The sequence below is a fragment of the Chionomys nivalis genome, chromosome 8 (genome assembly GCF_950005125.1).
Source record: "Chionomys nivalis chromosome 8, mChiNiv1.1, whole genome shotgun sequence".
Lineage (NCBI taxonomy): Eukaryota > Metazoa > Chordata > Mammalia > Rodentia > Cricetidae > Chionomys > Chionomys nivalis.
In genome coordinates this window covers 47409473-47430060 of record NC_080093.1, presented here as the reverse complement: position 1 = coordinate 47430060, position 20588 = coordinate 47409473, and the positions used below count along the sequence as shown (strand labels likewise).

Genomic DNA, 20588 nt, shown 5'->3' with positions numbered 1-20588 from the left:
AAGAGTGATATTGTAGTTTGTGTCCTATTACTGGCTTGTTTTCCCTCGCTGCAGGAAGGGGTGGGAGAATGTGTCGTAACAGGAAGTCCCGCCCCGGGGACGGAAGTGCCGCGCTATGGCGGCACCTTGGTGGCGGGGTGTCCGCCGTCTGTTTTCCTTGCTGCGGTCCCAGCCTGTGTACCGGCCTTTGCAAAATGAGGTCCCACGAGATGTGCTGCTCTTCCAAAATGAACGGGGTCGCTTCTTTGCCACCCTTGGACTATTCTGCGCCGGCCAGGGCATCTTCTGGACCTCTCTGGCTGTTGCAGCCTTGTCCCGACCTCTTATCCGAGGTCCTGCGGAGGCCCCCAACCAGGGCAACGCCGACCTGCGCTCCGCACTCTGGCGCTACGGGCTAGCTGTTGGTTGCGGCACGATGGGTAAGGGCATGGGCTTCAGGTTGCCGTGGGGCTGTGAGCACAAAACTCAGTGAAGGGTTCCCAATCCTGGATGAGCGGAAATGTGAGCGGGATATCCAGTATAGTTGCGATGAAAGTCCGTGAATGCTTTGCTCTCCAACTCCCCACCTCCGCCCCACACACCATAAGCCAAGGTCTGTCCTTCCCTCCGGCCGTGAGCAGGCAACTGAAGCCACTGGCTCACTTTCTCCCTTTAACGACAGAGCTGGCCATCTATAAGAACGTCAGTATGGCTCAATTTGTAGAGTGCTCGCCTAAGGCCTTGGATTCAATCCCCAGCACAGCGTAAACTGTACATGGTGGCACCCAGGTGTAATATTAGCATTTTGACAGTGGAGGCAGGAAGTTTTCCTGTATAACTCTGGGTGTCCTGGAACTCATGCTGTAGAACAGGCTGGCCTCGAACTCATATCCTCCTGCCTCTGCCTTCTGAGTGCTCAGATTAAAGTTGTGCACTACTACTGCTTAGGTTTGTGATGGGTTTAGAGTTAGAAACACAAAATTCTGTTAGAGCCATTACAGCAATGTGTTGCTCTAACAGGGGTCTGTATAATCCTTTACCCCACTTTGCTTCCCCTGCAGGAACCTTGGTCCTGGGTGCTGGTCTTCTCTACTCTCTCCGATCTGTGCGTTCAGTCATGCTCCTTGCAGGAGGGCAGCAGGTGACACTCACCACTTATGCCCCCTTTGGCTTGGGGACCCGTTTCACAGTTCCCTTGAACCAGGTTTCCTGCATGGCCCATAGAGGTGAAGTTCCTGCCATGCTGCCTCTGAAAATTAAAGGCCGACGCTTCTACTTCCTTTTAGACAAAACTGGACACTTTCCCAACACTCAACTCTTTGACAACACTGTGGGTGCCTACCGGAGCCTGTGAAAAGTGGCTTACCCTTCTCAGATGAGGGTGCAAACCCTCGAGATGAGACAACCAACCCACGGCAATGAAAAGGCACCCAGGATTCACTACCAACCAATAAATCTGCCTTCTAAAGGGCCCGATAAGCCATCATTCTGTCTTCTCTCCCATCTATTTTCTTTCACATCAAGAACTCTATACCATGATGAAGAAAAGTAATATATATTATTTTGGTACAAAAAAAAATGTTAAGGTGAAAAGGTATGGGGGGGGTCTATTCTAATGTTTCCCTCCTGGAGGGAAAACTGAGGCTCTCAGTATAAACAGGGCTGTATTTGAGACAAGATTAAAAGCTCTTGGGCATGGAGCTTCTGGCTGCAGAGAGCATGCTGAACATTCTTCAGGAGTGAGATGGGCGGTGCCCAACAAGAGCAGCGGTCTCAGAGCTCCACTCTGGGTCACACCTCTCTGGAGCCTGGGTGGCTTCAGACTTGCACTGCACGACCTGGAGCATCCAAACCAGACACCACAGTACCAGATTCACCCAAGAAGAGGTCTGTGAGAGAAAACAGGAATATGAGGAAGGAAGCCATCTCCAGTACTCAATATCCTCTATTGAGAATCAGGTGACACGCCCACGGATACTTGGAGCTTTTGACTGAATTACAGCCAAGCACATATTACATGGAGAACACTCCATACTTGAGCTACAGGTATTTAATCTTAGTATATCCCTTTGTCTCACTTCAGCATTTCGTAGGTTGGAGTAAAACTGCACAGCAGTTCCAGGGGGTGTCCATGAGATTTTCTGGGCGTCAGAGCAGCTGTGAGGATAGAGAGAGGGAAAACGCTCTAAACACATTTGTGTTCTTAAAGGACCAAAGGATGGGGATAAAATGGGAACGTAAATGACTTGTCCCCTACAGAGAAGATAGTCCCTGCCAGGTTTCCCTCCCTCTCCCATTACCTAATTGTATGGTTCAAGGAGATGATGGAATTGCAGAGAGAACGGGTACCAAATCGAAGTATACAGGCAGACACTAAGATGAGGAAGATGGCTATAGCTGAGATGGCTAAAGCAATTCGGAGCCCTATAGAACCTCTGAGGGAGAGAAAACAAGCTGTGAGGCTTAGCTGGAACACATCTCACCTCAGCCCCTTGTCCTCAGTAGGGCAATCACCTGTGGGAATCCTCGATGCAGCTGCTGTACACCCAGAAGAGGAGAAGCAGAAGGCAGTAGAGGGCCAAAAGGCCTGAAGCCACAGCTACAAAGGAGCAGAGGGAAGGGGCTGAGGGACTTGACAAGGCCAGAGAGGAGCCATTGAGGGCAGCCACACCATACAGGGGACAGCTACCACCGAAGGAGCCCTGTGGAGAGAAAACTGTTTAGTCCTTCGTTCCAGTTTAGTGTCCCGAGATGCAGGTTACTGCCAGATGTCAGGGCTAGTTCACAAATTAGGAGAAACGGGGAGACTGATGTAGATCTGCTGGTAACCAAGTCTGCAGGGCCCCGAAGGGATCAGAAAATTCAGTGGGTTCTAATAAACCCAAGAGAAGCCGGACAGTGGTGGCACACTTTAATCCCAGCACCAGGGAGGCAGAGGCAGGTAGATATTTCAGTTCGAGGCCAGCCTGGTCTAGAGGGAGTGCCAGGATGGCCAGGGCTAGCTACGTAGAGAAACCCTGTCTCAAAAAACAAAAACCCAAGAGAAATCACAAGTTGCAGCCTTCTTTGTGAGCAGAAATTCTGGAGTAAACCCTCACCTTGTGTGCCCTTAAACAAGCAGCTCTCCTAGCCTGTAGTGTCCTAGACTCCTATAGAGACTCAAAGTACTCTATTACCAAGACTGCCCAGCAGTAATAAATCTTAAATGTACGTAGGCATTTACGTTTCCTCATTTCACACACCGCGTTAGAATCATGTGGTACCTCGATCACCTCCTCTACACTGTTTTTTTTTGGGGGGGTTTAGGGGTGGCAAAACGTTTCTATTGGATAAACGCGAAGACGGCCTGTATGTCTCAGTACCCAAGCAAGCTTATACAGCAGTTTAACAACCGGCTCATCTTGAGCGGGAAGGCGCTCTCCAAGTCCAGCTCCTTTGGCAAGGAAACAACTTTGGGACTTCTCAGCCCCTAAGACCGGTGGAGCTACCGCGGCCAGTCCCGGACGTCGGCCTGCTCCAACCCAAGGCTAGCCCGCCCCGCAGCCGCACCTGGGTCCTGGTCAGTGCCGCAGCCGCCACAGCCCCGGACAAGAAGGCGGCAGCGAATAGCGCGAGCTCAACGCGCTGCAACCAGCGCAGCGCCATGGCTCCTGGGCCACCAGGAAGCCAACCGCCCAAGCCCCGCCCACGAGCCCGGACACGTCACTTCCTGGGGAGGATTTATTCTTGAAGGAGCAGCAGCCTTACAGGGGCAGGTACAGCGAATAGTCCGAGAGCGCCCAGCGGCGGGCCGGGCGGCCGGTGCGGCCGATCATGGGCAACTTCTGCACGTAGCGGGACGCCGGGCTGGGCCCGTAGGGCGCGGGGAAAGCAGTCTGAAAGAGACGCCCGCGGCAGCGCCGCCCGGCCTGACGCCCAGCGATGATAAAACGGAAGTGGGGGGCACCGCGGGGCGCAAAGCGGCTCTTCTGGAAGACGTCGCGCGTCCCGGTGCCAGGACCCTGCTGACGAGGAGCGCCCCGCGCCCGGTGCACGCGCGGCAGCGGCCTGCTCTCCGAGGCGCCGGAGGCGGTCGCGGGGCCCCCGCCGAGCGGGCTCTCGTCTCCCTGCGGGCTGACCACGGCGCTAGCGGTCAGCTGCGGCATTTTCCGCACCGAGTCTGGGGCGGCCACTGGCTCCTTCTTGTCTCCGGGTGGGCGCGGGACCGTGGGCGCGGGCTGGCCAGTGCCGAAGCGTGTGGCCAAGCTGTCACCAAAGAAAGCGTACAACTCTCGGTAGATTTCTGCCAGGGTCAAGGAAGAAGGGTCCTCTAGCCGGGCGCCTCCTGGCGGCAGGGGAAGACCAGACCCAAAGCCTGGTTCGGCACCGCCTCCCGGGGAAGACTCTAGGAGAAGGCTGTCCCAAGGCAAGTCCTCGGCACGGGCACGAAGGCACCCTCTCCCGCCAAGGCCACCGCGACTGGGCTCTGCTGCCTGGGCTTTCATCTTCAGTAGTCGCTCTACGGCCACCTGTCAAAAAAAAGAAAAGCTAGAAGGTACCTGGGCCAGCAGGCATCTCAGTAAACCTGCTGAGCTGTAGTAAGGGGCGGTCCACTCACCAGAATAGCTCCATAGACTTTGTGCCCATCTGCTTTGACCTGGGCATTAGATACCGAATAGTCATCCAGCACGGCCTGCAAGTTTGTCCAGTAAGTGGGTAGATGTGGGTAGAGGACTCGTTCTACAGCCTAGAAGTGAAAAAGGAACGCAGTAAACAACCTTGTACCATATGCCCTCTTGAGTGTCCTTCCCCACAAAAGATCCTCTCAGATTGTTATCTCAGTCCTCAATTTCCTCATTGGGATATCCAATGTTTCTCTGGGATATGTAAAAGCTTTTGGTAGGCATGAGGATAAAGACATAAAAACACAGGCAATGTAAAAAAAACTCATTACTGGCATTTACAGTGGGATAGTAAGACATAATTAAATCATTACAACATAGAAATTGTGATTCTTAGTGAATACAATCAGCAGGAAAGTGGAGTTCACAGAAATAGGAGTGGAGTTCAGACCACACACAAGAATAATCAAGAGACCTTGTTGAAATGACCTTGCTGGGAGCCCAGATTGGGCCTTGAATTCCTGAGAATTCCCTTTAGTTTTCCAAACTCCGGGATTAATACACAGTGTACTACCACACATGGCTTTGATTATAGACTTTTGAATACAATAGTTATCTGGGGAAAAGCAACTAAGACTAAACAAAATGTATTGATATTTGAGATGGGCTTTGACATGTAAGGTAGACTTGGATCACTCATGCACAGAGCATGAACATTTGAAAATCCCATCACCTACCTGTCAAATTCATAAGAAAAATGTTACTGACACAAATAGCGAGAATTTTTTTTTTTTCCGAGACAGGGTTTCTGTAGCTTTGGAACCTGTCCTGGAACTCACTCTGTAGACCAGGCTGGCCTTGAACTCACAGAGATCCACCGGCCTCTGCCTCCCAAATGCTGGGACTAAAGGTAGGTGTCAACACCACCCAGCTGGAATTACATTTTAAATAACTATGAAAGAGACTGAAATATCTTGCTAAAATTTACGGACATAAATATACACTCAGAAAAGTGATCTCAATCATATATATTTTTTTTTGTTTTTGTTTTTTTTTTGTTTTTCGAGACAGGGTTTCTCTGTGGTTTTGGAGCCTGTCCTGGAACTAGCTCTTGTAGACCAGGCTGGTCTGGAACTCACAGAGATCCGCCTGCCTCTGCCTCCCGAGTGCTGGGATTAAAGGCGTGCGCCACCACCGCCCGGCCATATTTTTTTTAAAAGCAAGATTTTGAGATGCAAGTATGTAACCCTATCATTCACAAGTCTGATTCCAAATTTAAGGTCAGCCTGGGCTTCACTTTAAACCCGTTTGTATAAAAACAGGCAGGCATAGTGGCTCACACCTTAAATTGCAAGGGGGTGGGCTGGGAGGAGCAAAAGAAGCAATTAGATCTTTGAGTTCATGAGGCTAGGAAATCCTGTTTAGAAAAACCAATAATAAGGGACTGGACAGATGACTCAGCAATTAAGAGTACTGGCTGCTCTTTCAGAGGACCAGGGTTCAATTCCCAGCACCCACATAGCAGCTCACAACTGCAATTCCAGTTCCAAGGGACAATGCCTTAACACAGACATGCAGGCAAAACACCAATGCACATAAATATTTTTTAAAAGATAATTTTGTATAAAGGCCAATAATAATAGTAAAAAAAAGCATCAAGGGCCCACCAGGATGTTTCATCGCATCGAGGTATTTGCTGTACAAACCTGGTAACCTGAGTTCAATGCTCTGAAACCAGGTAAAGTTGAAAGAGGGACCTGACTCTACAGAGTTATGGTCTCCTCTGACCTCCACACATGGCAAACATCATATGCTTATGCAATCATAATAATAAAGAGTTTTTTCAAAAGGAACTAAAATGGCCGGGTGGTGGTGGCACATACCTTTAGTCCCAGCACTTGGGAGGCAGAGGCAGGCGGATCTCTGTGAGTTTGAAGCCAGCCTGGTCTACAGAGCTAGTTCTAGGACAGCTACAGCTGTTATACAGAGAAACCCTGCCTTGAAAAACAAAAAACAAACAAAAAAAAAAACAAAAAGGAGCTAAAATGTAGCTCAGTTAGTTGAGTGCTTGACTAACATGTTCTAAGCCCTAATCTTGCCCAGCACTGCATAAACCAGGTGTGATGTACATGCCTATAATCCTGAAACAGCAGCATTCAGAAGGCTCAGATTATCTTCAGCTACAAAACAAATTGAAGGCCAACCTGGGATAAATCAGCAAATAAAAATTCAGTTTAAGCCGGGCAGTGGTGGGCACGCTTTTAATCCCAGCACTCAGGAGGCAGAGGCAGGGTGGATCTCTGGGAGTTTGAGGCCAGCCTGGTCTACAAGAGCTAGTTCCAGGACAGGCACCAAAGCTACAGAGAAACCCTGTCTCGAAAAACAAAAAACAAAAAATTTCAGTTTAAACCAATAGAAACTTTTGTTTCTTTCTCTTTTATTTCTTTGGTTTTTTCAAGACAGGGCTTCTCTGTGTAGCCCTGGCTGTCCTGCAACTCATTTTGTAGACCAGGCTGGCCTTGAACTCAGAGGCCTCTGCCTTCCTAGTGTTAGGATTAAAGGAGTGCACCACCACTGCCTGGCAAAACTTCTGCTTCTTAAATTACAACTAAACTGAGTTTATCCTATGAATGTAAAGATATCTTACTAATAAAAATCTAGGTTGGGCATGTTGGTTCACACTTGTTAATGTCAGCACTGGGGAGTTTGGAGTGGGAGGAATGAAGTTCCTGGCTATGGATCTGGGGAGATAGCTCAGTTGGTAAAAAGTTTACCATAGCGGTATGAGGATCTGAGTTCAGATTCACAGCATCCATGTAAAAAGAAACTAGGCCCAGCGATGCACATTTATAATTCCAGCACTGTGGCTTGCTGGCATCTTGTCTAATAAGCTGGTGAGCTCCAGCTTCAATAACAGAAACCGTCCCCCATCTCATTAAAAAAGTTAAAGTGGACAACAATTTGTAAAAGATATCTGATATAAACCTCTAGCCTCTCTCTATATATAAACATGCATATACCAAAGATCAAAGTCAGCTTGAGACCCTTGTTTCAAGAAAACCAAACAAGATGTGGCACATGACTTTAAGCCAACACTTGAGAGGCAAAAGCAGATGGACTGCTCTCAGATTCAGAACAGCCTGGTCTACATAGAGAGTCCCAGGCCAATGAGGGCTAGAGTGAAACCCTGCCTTAAAAAAAAAAAGCTGGGCCAGGCGATGGTGGCGCACGCCTTTAATCCCAGCACTCGGGAGGCAGAGGCAGGCGGATCTCTGTAAATTCGAGACCAGCCTGATCTACAGAGCTAGTTCCAGGACAGGCTCCAAAGCCACAGAGAAACCCTGTCTCGAAAAACCAAAAAAAAAAAAAAAAAAAAAAAAAAGCTGGGCATTGGTGGCACCTTTAATCCCAGCACTTGGGAGGCAGGGACAGGCGGGTTTCTGTGAGTTCAAGGCCAGCCTGATCTACAGAGAGAGAGTTCAAAGCTACAGAGAAATCCTTGTCTTGAAAAACAAAACCAAAATTTCAAATATAAATAAATAAATAAGGGCCAAAGATACGATTCAGAGTAGAAGCCCTCAACTTCAAAATTCATGCAAAAAAGAAAAGAAAGAAAAAAAAAAAGAGTAGAAGTCCTTGCTGTGTAATCCTGGAAACCCAAGTCTGATCCCCAGAGACCATGAAAGGCGAAGGAAAGAATCAACTGCACAAAGCCACCTACCATTTCCACACACAGCCCCTCCACCATAACAATAAAAGGACGAAAGGAGAGAATGGCACATAAATGTGACCCAGGACTAGAGGAGAAAGGAGAGAATGGCACATAAATGTGACCCCAGGACTAGAGGAGAAGCAGGATCAGCAGTTTCAAGTCATCCTCTCATCACGTATGAAGTTCAGCCTGGGTTAAATGAGAGGCTGTCTCAAAACAAAACAAAACCCAAAAAGAATCAGCAGTGATAGTTTAAGGAAGTAGGTAGATCAAACACAAAAAGTGGCCGTCTTGAGCTGCCTCACCATGAGGTTTGTTGGGTTTGCCCACTTTTCTAGGGACCAAGGTGCAATTTTCCCTCTTTCTTTTTTTAAATTTTTTCCCCCCAAGAAAGGGTTTCTCAGGCTGGAGAGATGGCTCAGTGGTTAAGAGCATTGCCTGCTCTTCCAAAGGTCCTGAGTTCAATTCCCAGCAACCACATGGTGGCTCACAACCATCTGTAAAGGGGTCTGGTGCCCTCTTCTGGCCTGCAGGCATACACACAAACAGAATATTGTATACATCATAAATAAATAAATATTTATAAAAAAAAAAAGGGGGGGTTTCTCTATGTAGCCCTGGCTGTCCTGGAATTGCTTCTGTAAACCAAGCAGTCCTTGAGATCTGCCTGCCTCTGCTAGGATTAAAGGTGGTGCCAAAATGCCTTTTTTGTTTGTTTGTTTGTTTTGTGTCTAGCACTATTATTTTGAAATGCTGGCTAGAACTTATTACGCTTTTTCTGATCATTTGGACTTCCTTATTCTCTAAAACCCCTCCCTTACCTGTGACTACCTACCACTCTGCCAGTTTAGCTCAAATGACATTTTTTTTTCCTTTGGGAGGGGCTTTTCAAGAGGGGGTTTCTCTATATTAATAGCCGGGGCTATTCTGGAACTTGCTCCTTTAGACCAGGCTGGCCTTGAACTCACAGAGAGTGGTGGGTATAAGGGCATGAACCAGGCATGTTTTTTCTTCTTTCCTTCATCTTCCACATCTGGGAAGTGTCTGAGATTTACAACTGGCCTACCCTAGGATATTTTCCTCTTAAATGCTAATAAAACTGTCCTTGATCTTAAAGCACACGCGTACCAACTATTTCTATATACCAACAAGGGACAGCCCCCTTGAAGCAGCACCACAGCAAGAAACTGGGAAGAAACATAACAAAAGAGTGGAGGGGAGGGAGATGGGGGGAGCACCTGCAAAGTGTGAACAAGTCCCAGAATCTGACGGCCAACACTACAAAAATAAAGCGTGTTGGTTCTCCTTAGGGCAACCCTGAGAGCACCCTAAAAGACTGAGGACATTAAAAAAAAAAGGAAATATGAAAATATGACATGGTCAAGAAGTATGGTGCTGTAAGCCGGGCGGTGGTGGCGCACACCTTTAATCCCAGAACTCAGGAGGCAGAGGCAGGCAGATCTCTGTGAGTTCGAGGCCAGCCTGGTCTACAAGAGCTAGTTCCAGGACAGGCTCCAAAGCTACAGAGAAACCTTGTCTCAAGGAGAAAAAAAAAAGCATGGTGCTTGAGGCAGGAGCATCACAAACTGAAGGCCAATATGGGCAACAAACAAGCACTATCTCCAACAACAACCAGAGAGCATGAGGGTATTTACCAACATGGTGTTAGGGAATGGGCAGGGATTCATTAAAAAAAAAAAAACAGGAGCATAATATAGAGACCACCAAGCAGGAGTTCTGAAAGGATGACACATTTACACAGTCAAGGTATACGATAAACCTGGCCCAAGGCAAGGTCTCAAAACACAGCTGCATCAAGCACACCACTTTTACAATAAAAATATACATGAATGCTATTTCTTTAACATACATGGCAACTGTCAAAGATGTATGAGAAAAGCCAGGTCCTCACCTTCCAGCCCAGAGCATGCAGCCCTACCACAGCCCCATAGTGAGAACAGAGAGGCCGAACAGGGTCTGTCAGGACCTTCTGCAGGGATAGCAGAATCTGCTGATAGAGGCCACTTACAAGGTCCCCATGAGTCCTGTGGGAGCAACAGTCAGGAAAGGCAATGAGGTACCGCACACAAAGACTTGAGCATTTGCAGGGCACTCTGGGACAGGCTGCCAGGTTTGACTGACTCAGTATCCAAGGGACAAAAGATGGATATCTTAGTATATTTGTACTGGACCATGACATGTCGGCTAGGGCTCTAAGGGAAGGGTCTACACTCAACATTTGATCTCAAAGCCAGAGGCTTCATAGTTTCCTACCACAGCCCAATTGATTCTGTAAGCCATCCCATCCTCTATTCACTTCAAGCCCAGTGGCTACCAGAAGATGTGGCTGAGTAGAAGCGCAGCCCCATCCCGAAGAGTCCAGTGGTCATTCAAAGGGTTGATGGAGGCGGCCAGGGGCTCCAAGACGCAATAGAGCACACTCCCCACCAGGGATCGGACATAGGGCCCCAAGCAGAGGTGTGGGTTCCGTATCAAGCTCCGTGCCACCTGCAGTAGTCGGTGTAGCTGCTCCAGGTCATGGCTTACAGATTTGACCTGTTGGTAAAAGCGGGTGGCTTAGAAAGACATGGAGAGACAGGAGCCTGCCATTCTGACAGCATCTGCTATGAACCCTAAGAACTGCAGGGCCATCTTCATTAGAACACTGGTCACTTACCCCACTGACCACATAAACAAAGTAAGGCAGGAGTGCAGCAATCTTGGAGTTTGTCTGCAAGTCCTGGAGGGCGACCTGAAAGGAACCATCCCAATAAAAGAGAGCCACCATTCTGGTGGGTTAGCACTGCACCACGTGTTATCATGTTAAATGTGCATGCCCTGATGCAGAGATTCCATCAGCTTTAACCTCTGGAAACCTACTGACACAGACAACAATACTATCTGTTAATAGAAAAAGTGAACGCATGCCATCCATGAGTGACCAAGAGCTAAGTTTTTATTTCCCTTTGTTCTCTACTGAGACAGGGTCTTATAAAGTACCCATCCAATCCAGGCCTTTGCACACGCTAATCAATGCAGCTAATCAATGTATGGCTAGCCCAGGAGCCAAGTTCTGAGGACAGAAATGGATGGTGACAATGTTCCTAGTTTTTTTTTTTTTTTTTTTTGGTTTTTCGAGACAGGGTTTCTCTGTGGCTTTGGAGCCTGTCCTGGAACTAGCTCTGTAGACCAGGCTGGTCTCGAATTTACAGAGATCCGCCTGCCTCTGCCTCCCGAGTGCTGGGATTAAAGGCATGCGCCACCATCGCCCGGCATGTTCCTAGTTTTTTAAGTGAAATAGCAGCAGCCAGATGTAAAGGTGAGGATCTGTCACACAGAAAAGTCACATGACTGTGGACCAGAGGGGAAAGCCTCCAGTGATGTCCAGAGGCTAAAGAAGTAGCTCAGGGAGCAGTCCAGGAATTACGCTTGAGAGCAGGCCTGGATGGGCACCTGGAGGCACCTGACCTGGACCTATACTTCTCCTTTCCTTACCAAGAACTAGCTAGTTCCAGGACAGTTACGACTGTTAGAGAAACCCTGCTTCAAAAAAAAAACAAAAATAAATTAATAAAATGCCTCATTTGGCTCCAGATCAATAGACACCTCAAAAAATGAGAATCAGGAATGAAGGTGTGGGAATACAATCATTAGAAGCACCTGCTCTGTTGCCCACTGCCCAGGAACACTGGTTTCTACTAGAGCATAAAGGAGTTAGGACTGGCATAGCGGGGGATCACACAGAGGACACATGCCACTAGAGAATGGATTCCACCACAGTAAACAGTTCATCTACAGAGGACAGGAACTAGACAACTGAAATATTCATGGGGATCTCAAACTCTGACTTTATGCCTAGTCACTGTTTCACCTTCATCAGCTGTGGATCGTCCCCCAGTACAGCCCGCGTGACTTGTTGGTAGTACTTGAGAAGGTCATCTGTCAGTGAAGACACTGCGCTGGGCACTGTGATGAGGTAAGAAGGAAGTGGTCACAGATGAAGGGACAGCCTTCTCAAGACTTCCTCAGCTGCCACCCTACAGCTACCACACCCACCCACAGGGAACCCAATCAAGCAGAAGGCGCAGGCGCAGCCGCAGGCTCCAGCTGCTCCCAGTGCACTCTGATCAGGCAGGTTCCACTTGTCTCGGCTCTATCTACTCCCACCCACCCTCTGCCATACAGATTCCTGCTCAGTTCTAAAGCTCTGATTGTGACTGCGTATGACTCAGGCTCTCTGAAGCTCCGCTCAGCGTAGCCTGGAAGTGAAGCACTTCTTGGGGATCTCAGAATACAGCACAGACTTCTGTCTTGGCCTCTAACATACATTATGGCTGCTAATAGGTCTGGGTCATGCCTTTAGAACATGGCAGGCATCTGGAAATGCTTGGCAGATGCAGACCAAAAGGCACAGATGCCCCTCACTCGCACAGAGTTCAGGACAGCTCATTCTCCACACTGCCGTTTACCTGACCCCTGAGCTGCCAGGTTTCCTTTGCCATCCAGATAGGAGACATGGACTAAAATTAAGGGAAAGAGATGGATGTCAGTTGGGATTTTGCCCCTCCAAATTCCACCCTTCCTAAAAGTTGGCCCATCAGCACCACTCAGGCCATCCAGTTCCTGTCCCAAGCCCAAGAAGGACCCTAGCAGCCACCTCTGACTGCTGTCTCTGCACAGCCCTTGGGGATGTTGGTGGCCAATGCCAGCTCCACGAGGTTCACTTCTCGGTCCTCTGGAAAGTAGAGCTCACCCTCTCTTGCAGGGCGCAAGGGCAGTGCCTCCTGGGACCCATAGCCACACACAGCCTGAGGAGAAAGAAGATTAGCAAACAGAGTCAATCCAGTGAAGGAACAAGAGCCGGGATGGAGCGCTCCTGATCGGGGCAGGAAGCCTATGCTGGAGGACAGTCCCTAGGTCCCGGGACGTAGAGAAGCCTGGGGTTCAGAGCTGCCTATGGCTCACCAGGTCATGGGCTGGATGTTACCTTCCTCTTATAACTGTAAGGGTTCTATGCCCCACTAAGGTGCCAGTCCCTCTCACTCACAGCCAAACAACTCTAAAAACATTACCTTTCTCTCTCAATTCCCTGACCCAGAACTACACCAACACAGGTTAATACCCCATGTTTCTTTGGGCTGTTTCCTTACCCAGCATGCCTTTTTATTTCTGGAGTACTTCAAGCTCAATTTCCTCAGCACTCTTTTAAGGCCTGGCTCAAGCTCTATCTCTTTTACGAATCATTCCCCACTGTCTAGGATCCCAGGGGCCTTTCCATTCTTTCAGAACTCATATTGCTTTGGTCTGGGTTCAGCACCTGACCTATTTGTCTCCATGTCTCACAACATTGCCAGCCCTGATCTGAACAGGGGTGAGGTAGCCGCAGGCCACCTGAGCCCTCTGTGGCCGTACTCCACTCACCTCCACGTTGCTCCACCTGAGAGCCCTGTTGAAATCCTCTACTGTTAGCTTCCTTCGTTTGGTGTGCTTCATGAACTGAGAGCTATTCTGGGAGGGGATGAACAGAAGCCAGAGTCAGGAAGCAGGGAGCAGGTGTAGGAACCCCCAAAGGAAATGGGTTAGATTGAAGAGACAAAGAGGACCCCACACCAGCAATCAGAAAGCCTGGTTTCTCCAGCTCAGCCTTTGCAAAACTTTCTCACATCACGACCCAGCTGTGTGCCTTAGTGCCTCCTGTGCAGAGTGTCACTATCTATCCACTCTGCCTAGGTGGCAGGACATTGTAAGAAGTGCCATAAGACGCCGGGCGGTGGTGGCACACGCCTTTAATCCCAGCACTTGGGAGGCAGAGGCAGGCGGATCTCTGTGAGTTCGAGACCAGCCTGGTCTACAAGAGCTAGTTCCAGGACAGGCTCCAAAACCACAGAGAAACCCTGTCTCGAGAAACCAAAAAAAAAAAAAAGAAGAAGTACCATAAGAAAATGCTCAGCTAGTGTTTTCAAATGGTTTTGTTCATTTGTCTTTTGTTTTTGTTTTTCAAGACAGGGTTTCTCTGTGTAGCCCTGGTTGTCCTGGAACTCACTCTGTAGACCAAGGTGACCTCCAACTCAGAAATCCACCTACTTTTGCCTCCTGAAACATGATTCTAATTAGTCTAACATACACCATCACTGCCTGGCTTAGATAAGGACTCTTTAAAAGATCTAGACTGTCTCCTAACCTCAAAACACAAGGTCCCTAACATATGTTCGTTGAACCAGCCAGTGTGGGAGGGGGTAACAGGGAAAAACAAAGGGAGAAGGGTGAAGCAGAGCTGAGAGCGGTGCACCTGTGTGGCCTCTCTGAGACGGTAGCACACATCTTCAGCCAGCAGCGCTGCCACCTCGTCACTCAGCTCCAGCCCTGTGCTCTCTGCCATGAGTCGAACTGACTCCCGAGGGATCTCCACAAACCTCCGCTCTTCTCTCTCCGACATGGTCCCAGTGGAGCTAGGAGTGGAAACAAAAGGGTTAAAAATTGTTCAATATCTCTAAGAGTCCCCCAAACACGGGTCAAGCAAGACCCTCTCCTCTTGCTCTACAGTCCACAAACGGAGTTTAGAGGCTCAACAAGGCCAGGTCCAAGATGGTCCACCCAGACAGGCTCCCAGGACTCCAGCAAAGATCCATCATTCTTCATCTCTAAAACCAACGGGCAATGCGTGCGCCCCCATCGCTCTCCTCCCAGTGTCCCCACTGCCTCTGGGAAACAGAACAAAACTGGCCCAAGCTGGGAAGGCTGTGCACAGGCTGTCCGCAAAACTCCTGCTGCCTTCCATGTGCTTATTTCAGGACCTCAGGCCATTCTGTTTCTTGTTTGCGTCGCTCCCTAAATCTCTTTAACTGAGTGATCCAGCACCTATTCCTTTTGCATCACTGTTCAAATATCACTTGCTCAGGTTGTGTAAATATCCCTGTCATTTGTCCTAAAAGCAGTTCTGAGGCAGGAGCATGGATAGTTCCAAGTCCACCTTGACTATGAAATGAGTTCAAGGTTACCCAAACAACTCAGACTATCTCAAAATAAAAAGAAGGCTGGAGTTGAAGTGATGGTGCACACCTTTAATCCCAGCATTCAGGAGGCAGAGGCAGGAAGATCTCTGTGTTTGAGGCCAGCCTGGTCCACAGCCAGAACAAATTCTAGGGAGAGTCAGGGTTACAGAGAAACCCTGTCTCAAGAAAAATATAAAAAATTTTAAAAGAAGGTTGAAGATATAGCTCAGTGGCAGAGCCTTAGGGTCAAAAAGTCTGTTAACTACACAGTTGCACAACTTTGTGGGTAGTGTTTGCAGAGTTCACACCAGAAGACAACCTTGGTTATCACTCCTCCTGAGGGGCTGCCCACTTTGTTTTTTGAGACAGGGTTTCTCCCTGGAACCTGAGGCCCACAGATTAGTAGGCTGGCTGGTCAGCGAGCCCCAGAGAGCTGCCCACCTTGGCGTGCGCAGGACTAAGTTACAAGCTCACTACACTCAGCTTTTTACCATCATTCCCACTCTTTTTAAGGGGGTGCTGCGGGTCAGCATGTGGTCCCCAGCAGACTGAGCTTCACATCAGCAAAGACCATGGTCTGTATGCTCACCTTTGCAGCCCAAGCATTCAGCAGCAATGTCAGCACATACTATGCCCTCATTAACACTTGCTGAAAAAAGAAAGAACAGTTATTCTTCATTGCTTTTTCTGTTTGCTTAGCTCTTTGAGCCAGGGTTTCCTCTGTAGCTTTGGAGCCTGTCTTGGAAGTAGCTCTTGAACTCATAGAGGCCTGCCTGCCTGCCTCTGCCTCCAGCCTCCTGAGTGCTGGGATTAAAGGCGTGCGCCACCACTCCTGGCTTTTAAAGATTTATTTTTATGTACATTGGTGTTTTGCCTGCATGTATGTCTATGTGAGGATACCAGATCCCCTTGAACTGCAGTTATAGACAGTTGTGAGCTGCCATGCGAGTGATAGGAATTGAAGCCACGTCCTCTGGAAGAGCAGCCAGTGTTCTTAATCAATCACCGAGCCATCTCTCCAGAACAGCTTTTTTCTAAGCACATAAATGTGGCTTCCAGCTAGCAACACTCTATGACCTCATTCTAACCTATCTATCTAATATCTAACAATGAGATATATACAGTATACATTTTGTTCATTTCACAAAGTCACAAAAGCCATAGCTCAGAGAGATTACCTGGATTGTCCAAGGCCAACCAGTAGGCATTGAGTAATTGGCAGGGGCTCGAACCTTTGTAGTAAATTAACTCAGAATACTACATTTACAAGCAGCAGGCTTGTGTTTGAACTAGGCCTGGCTTAGTAGCTCAAGGATTTGGAGTCCCACAATTAGATGCACCACTGGATGAGTATGCTTCGGTTTTTCCATCTCTAAAATGGGAGCACTCAGTATTGGGTGTGTGGAAAGCCAGGAGGGAGTTACTCTATCATGTCCCCCTATTGAGACCTCACAAAATCCAGTCTGTGACCAGGGTCTCCCACTCCTCAGTCTCCTGTCCTGCACATCCTCAGTTCCAAGCTCCTCTGCCCAGAAAGCGTGGGAGCCGACCTCCTAGGACCTCAGTGTTGCGCATCCTCCAATCCACCTTACTTCATCCCAGATCCGGAGGGCGTGGGGTGGAGTGGGAAGGTCAAGGGTTACGGAACTTGTGTCACGTGCTCGATGAAGAGGGCGGGCCCCCGCCGGCTCCCAGGCTGGTGAGCTGCCCACCGCGGGACGCGAAGCCCTGGACCCCAGCAGGGCCTGCTCACCTGCAGACTCCGGCGCTGCGAGGGCGCCTGCCGAAGAGGCGGCAGCAGCTTCTACTCACCGGCTCTGGCTAATTCCCTCTCTCGGAGCCTAGACTCCGCCCTCAAAACGCGGAGCCAATCGGTGGCTGTCTCCTGAGTTTCCCGCCCACCAATGGGCGTCCCGCCTCAAGATTGGTCAGTGTGAATGAGCGCTGAAGGCACCAAGCCGTCGTTGGTCACGTGGGTGGCGCTTCTTAAAGCGACAGCTCTTGGTTGGCTAGCAGGTGGTGTGCCTTAGTTTACATAGTCCACAGATAGTCCTCGTCCCGGACTTTGCGCCTGCTATTGCAGAGTTTTTTCGCTTCAGAGTAAACCTTTAGGCTTTTGGTGCCTGACTTAGCTTTCCTCTCTCTATTATCACTCCAATAATACCTCCAACAGCAACTGCTACAGGAACAGATGGGATTCACAGGAGCTGTTCCCTGTGGACAGCAGAGACTTCTGGCCCGGTATGATGGTGCATTGCACATCTTCAATCGCAGCGCTGAGGAGGCAGAAGCAAGAGCATTTTTATGAGTTTGGTTTACACAGTCTGGTTTACACAGTGAGTCTGAAGCCAGCCCAGAGGAACATCGTGAGAAACAAAAATCCAAAGAGGGTACAGCCTTGGTAGCGCACGCCTTTAATCCAAGCACTTGGGAGGCAGCCTTAGGCAGATCTCTGTGAGTTCAAGGCCAGTCAGAAAAGTAAATGGATGAATAAAAATAAAGATGGTACTTTGGCTGGGCCAGACACTTCCAGTAATCCCTGGATTCTGCTCATTGCGCTCATGTCCCCATTCACCTGACTCGTGCCTTATCGTTCATATTATAGGCTACAACTCATACACTGCGCTAACAGCTCTTTCCTAAACTTCTGTTGAGACAGTTACTGTGTGCTCTCTCTTCGGTGCCCCACCCTTCACCCCCTTCCCTTTGGGAAAAGATCTTCTGCCTGGCCAGGAACTCATGTAGACCATGCTGTCCCCCAGCAATCCTCCTCACAAGTCCCCCCAAAGGCAAGACGTATAGGTTTGTTTCCGCATATCTGGTTCTCGGCAAGTCTCAGCTGATAAACAGTGAATTTCACCCAGCAAACCACCTCACTCCAAGTAAAAGAGGAAGTGGTGATGAGGCAGGAGAATTACTAATTTCAAACCTGTAAAGGAGGAATTGGAGGTTAACCTGATCCATTCTCAAAACAGAGACAGTTGCTTACCGGTCTTCACTGCTAAACCTGCCCACAGTAATCGTAATTTCTCCCACACCCAATCTCTCTGTCTCTCTCTCTGTCTGTCTCTGTGTGTCTGTCTGTCTCTCTCTCTGTCATTGTCCTGGAATTAGGTCTATCTACCAAACTCTGGCCAAACTCTTTTAAATACCAGTCAAAATCCTAAACATGCTTGCCCTGGCACTCTTTCTCTGAAGACCATTCCCACCCCTGAATCCACAGCAGTTTGCAAACCTCTATTGCTAAACCAGCCAGGTTTTTTTGTTTTTGTTTTTGTTTTCGGTTTTTTTCTAGACAAGGTTTCTCTGTAGCTTTGGAGCCTGTCCTGGAACTAGCTCTAGTAGACCAGGTTGGTCTCGAACTCACAGAGATCCGCCTGCCTCTGCCTCCGGAGTGCTGGGATTAAAGCCATGTGCCACCATCACCGGGCCCAGGTTTTTGGTTTTTTGGTTTTTTTTGTTTAATTTTGAGTGTGTGTGTGGGGGGGTTGGTTTTTTAAGACAGGGATTCTTTGTGTTGTAGCTCTAGCTGTCCTGGACCTCCCTCCATAGACAGGCTGGCCCTGAACTCACAGAGTTCTGCCTGCCTCTACCCCGCCAAGGGTGGGGGTCAAAGGCATGCCACCACACCCAGCCAGCCAGCTTTTTTTTTTTTTTTTTTGGGTTTTTCGAGACAGGGTTTCTCTGTGGTTTTGGAGCCTGTCCTAAAACACTAGCTCTTGTAGACCAGGCTGGTCTCGAACTCACAGAGATCCGCCTGCCTCTGCCTCCCAAGTGCTGGGATTAAAGGCATGCGCCACCACCGCCCGGCTTGGAACTAGCTCTTGTAGACCAGGCTGGTCTCGAACTCACAGAGATCCACCTGCCTCTGCCTCCCGAATGCTGGGATTAAAGGCGTGCGCCACCACCGCCCGGCCAGCCAGCCAGCTTTTTTCTAAAAAGGGTATAGCCCCCTTTCTTCTTCTTCTTCTTTTTTTTTTGTTGTTTTTTTGTGTTTTTTTTTAAAGTTTATTTATTTATTATGTATACAATAGTCTGATGTATGCCTGCAGGCCAGTAGAGGGCACCAGACCCCATTACAGATGGTTGTGAGCCGCCATGTGGTGCTGGGAATTGAACTCAGGACCTTTGGAAGAGCAGGCAATGCTTTCTACCTCTGAGCCGTCTCTCCAGCCCCTTCTCTGTGGTTTTGGAGCCTGTCCTGGAACTAGCTCTTGTAGACCAGGCTGGTCTCGAACCCACAAAGATCCGCCTGCCTCAGCCTCCAGAGTGCTGGGATTAAAGGCGTGCGCCACCACCGCCCAGCTTGCCCCCTTTCTTCTTCCTGAACATCATCTCCCAGCAGCGCAGAGATTTAGTTTGCCTGCCCTGCTGTTTTTCTCCCAAACTTTAATAAAAGAAAGCATCCAGGGCTGGAGAGATGGCTCAGTGGTTAAGAGCATTGCCTGCTCTTCCAAAGGTCCTGAGTTCAATTCCCGGCAACCACATGGTGGCTCACAACCATCTGTAATGAGGTCTGGTGCCCTCTTCTGGCCTGCAGACATACATGGAGACAGATTATTGTATACATAATAAATAAATAAATATTTAAAAAAAAAAAAGAAAGCATCCAGCAAAGTTAGAGGTTAAATTTAATTTCATCCCAAAACAGTAGAAATGTTAAAAACTTGTGTATGTGAGTGGAAGGCAGAGTGCATGCACATGGAGGTCAGTTTACTTTCCAGAGCTGGTTCTCTTCCACCTTGCTTTTGAGGCGGGGTCTTGTTTCTAGGCGATGGTGTCCAAGCTAACTGGTCCCAAGCTTCTGGGTGGCCAGTCTCACCTCTCTTCTCACTGTAAGTGACTAGGATTTCAGCTACTGGCCCTTACACCCAACTTTATTATTGTTTTTTTATTGGGGGGGGAGGTTTGGTTTTTTTTAAAACAAGGTGTTACTGTGTACATGTCTGTCCTAGAATTCACTGTGTAAACCAGGCTGGCCTTAAAGTCATAGGCTTGTTTCCACCTCTAGAGTGCCCCATTCCAGTTTCTGACCTTTTAAAAAAAATTGCCAGGTGGTGGTGAAACACACCTTTAATCCCTGCCCTCTGGAGGCAGAGGTAGGCGGATCTCTGTGAGTTCCAGGCCAACCAGGTCTACAAAGAAAGTCTAGGACAGTCAAGGCTACACAGAGAAGCCTTATTTCAAAAAACAAACAAACAAACGAAAAGTTGTTTTTTGTTGTTGTTGTTTTTTTTTTTTAAATCTGTATGTGTGCACACACTTGCCAGTCAGAGGACAACTGGCAGGAGTTGGGTTCTCATC

General features: G+C 48.7%; 3 protein-coding genes across 8 annotated transcripts; 1 reads left to right on the top strand and 2 right to left on the bottom strand.

Annotated features, from left to right (window-relative positions):
• Nucleotide 1: 1 nt before the first annotated feature.
• Nucleotides 2-1541, top strand: Tmem223 (transmembrane protein 223). The gene is made up of 2 exons (XM_057777812.1): nucleotides 2-419; nucleotides 1041-1541. Exons 1-2 carry the CDS (start codon nucleotides 116-118, stop codon nucleotides 1331-1333), a joined length of 597 nt encoding a protein of 198 aa, XP_057633795.1. The 5' UTR covers nucleotides 2-115; the 3' UTR covers nucleotides 1334-1541.
• A 9-nt stretch (nucleotides 1542-1550) lies between these two features.
• Nucleotides 1551-3680, bottom strand: Tmem179b (transmembrane protein 179B). The gene is made up of 5 exons (XM_057777811.1): nucleotides 3529-3680; nucleotides 2494-2681; nucleotides 2280-2414; nucleotides 2058-2136; nucleotides 1551-1868 (listed from the first exon to the last, which is right to left on the bottom strand). The coding sequence occupies exons 1-5, from the start codon at nucleotides 3622-3624 to the stop codon at nucleotides 1713-1715; spliced, it is 654 nt and encodes a 217-aa protein (XP_057633794.1). The 5' UTR covers nucleotides 3625-3680; the 3' UTR covers nucleotides 1551-1712.
• Nucleotides 3671-17165, bottom strand: Taf6l (TATA-box binding protein associated factor 6 like). 6 transcript variants are annotated; one of them, XM_057777801.1, is made up of 12 exons: nucleotides 17038-17165; nucleotides 15874-15933; nucleotides 14582-14741; nucleotides 13714-13800; nucleotides 12950-13100; nucleotides 12762-12812; nucleotides 12164-12258; nucleotides 10970-11044; nucleotides 10628-10848; nucleotides 10205-10337; nucleotides 4577-4705; nucleotides 3671-4487 (listed from the first exon to the last, which is right to left on the bottom strand). In XM_057777801.1, the coding sequence occupies exons 2-12, from the start codon at nucleotides 15888-15890 to the stop codon at nucleotides 3723-3725; spliced, it is 1884 nt and encodes a 627-aa protein (XP_057633784.1). In that variant the 5' UTR covers nucleotides 15891-15933; nucleotides 17038-17165; the 3' UTR covers nucleotides 3671-3722. The 6 variants fall into 6 exon arrangements, with proteins under 6 accessions (XP_057633784.1, XP_057633789.1, XP_057633787.1 ...); XM_057777806.1 differs by having other exon boundaries at nucleotides 13046-13100; XM_057777804.1 differs by having other exon boundaries at nucleotides 17097-17131.
• Nucleotides 17166-20588: the final 3423 nt, after the last annotated feature.

Bases quoted from the DNA above. Each gene is read 5' to 3' on its own strand.
- Tmem179b (XM_057777811.1), bottom strand. From the start codon at position 3,624: ATGGCGCTGCGCTGGTTGCAGCGCGTTGAGCTCGCGCTATTCGCTGCC. The intron at 2,682-3,528 runs GTGCGGCTGCGG...TTCTCTCCACAG, and splicing joins CGGCACTGACCAGGACCCAG to GGCTCCTTCGGTGGTAGCTG. The intron at 2,137-2,279 runs GTAATGGGAGAG...CTATCCTCACAG, and splicing joins TCCTTGAACCATACAATTAG to CTGCTCTGACGCCCAGAAAA.
- Tmem223 (XM_057777812.1), top strand. From the start codon at position 116: ATGGCGGCACCTTGGTGGCGGGGTGTCCGCCGTCTGTTTTCCTTGCTG. The intron at 420-1,040 runs GTAAGGGCATGG...CTTCCCCTGCAG, and splicing joins TGTTGGTTGCGGCACGATGG to GAACCTTGGTCCTGGGTGCT.
- Taf6l (XM_057777801.1), bottom strand. The intron at 13,801-14,581 runs GTGCACCGCTCT...ATCCCCTCCCAG, and splicing joins GTCTCAGAGAGGCCACACAG to AATAGCTCTCAGTTCATGAA. The intron at 12,813-12,949 runs GTGGCTGCTAGG...CCTTAATTTTAG, and splicing joins TGCAGAGACAGCAGTCAGAG to TCCATGTCTCCTATCTGGAT.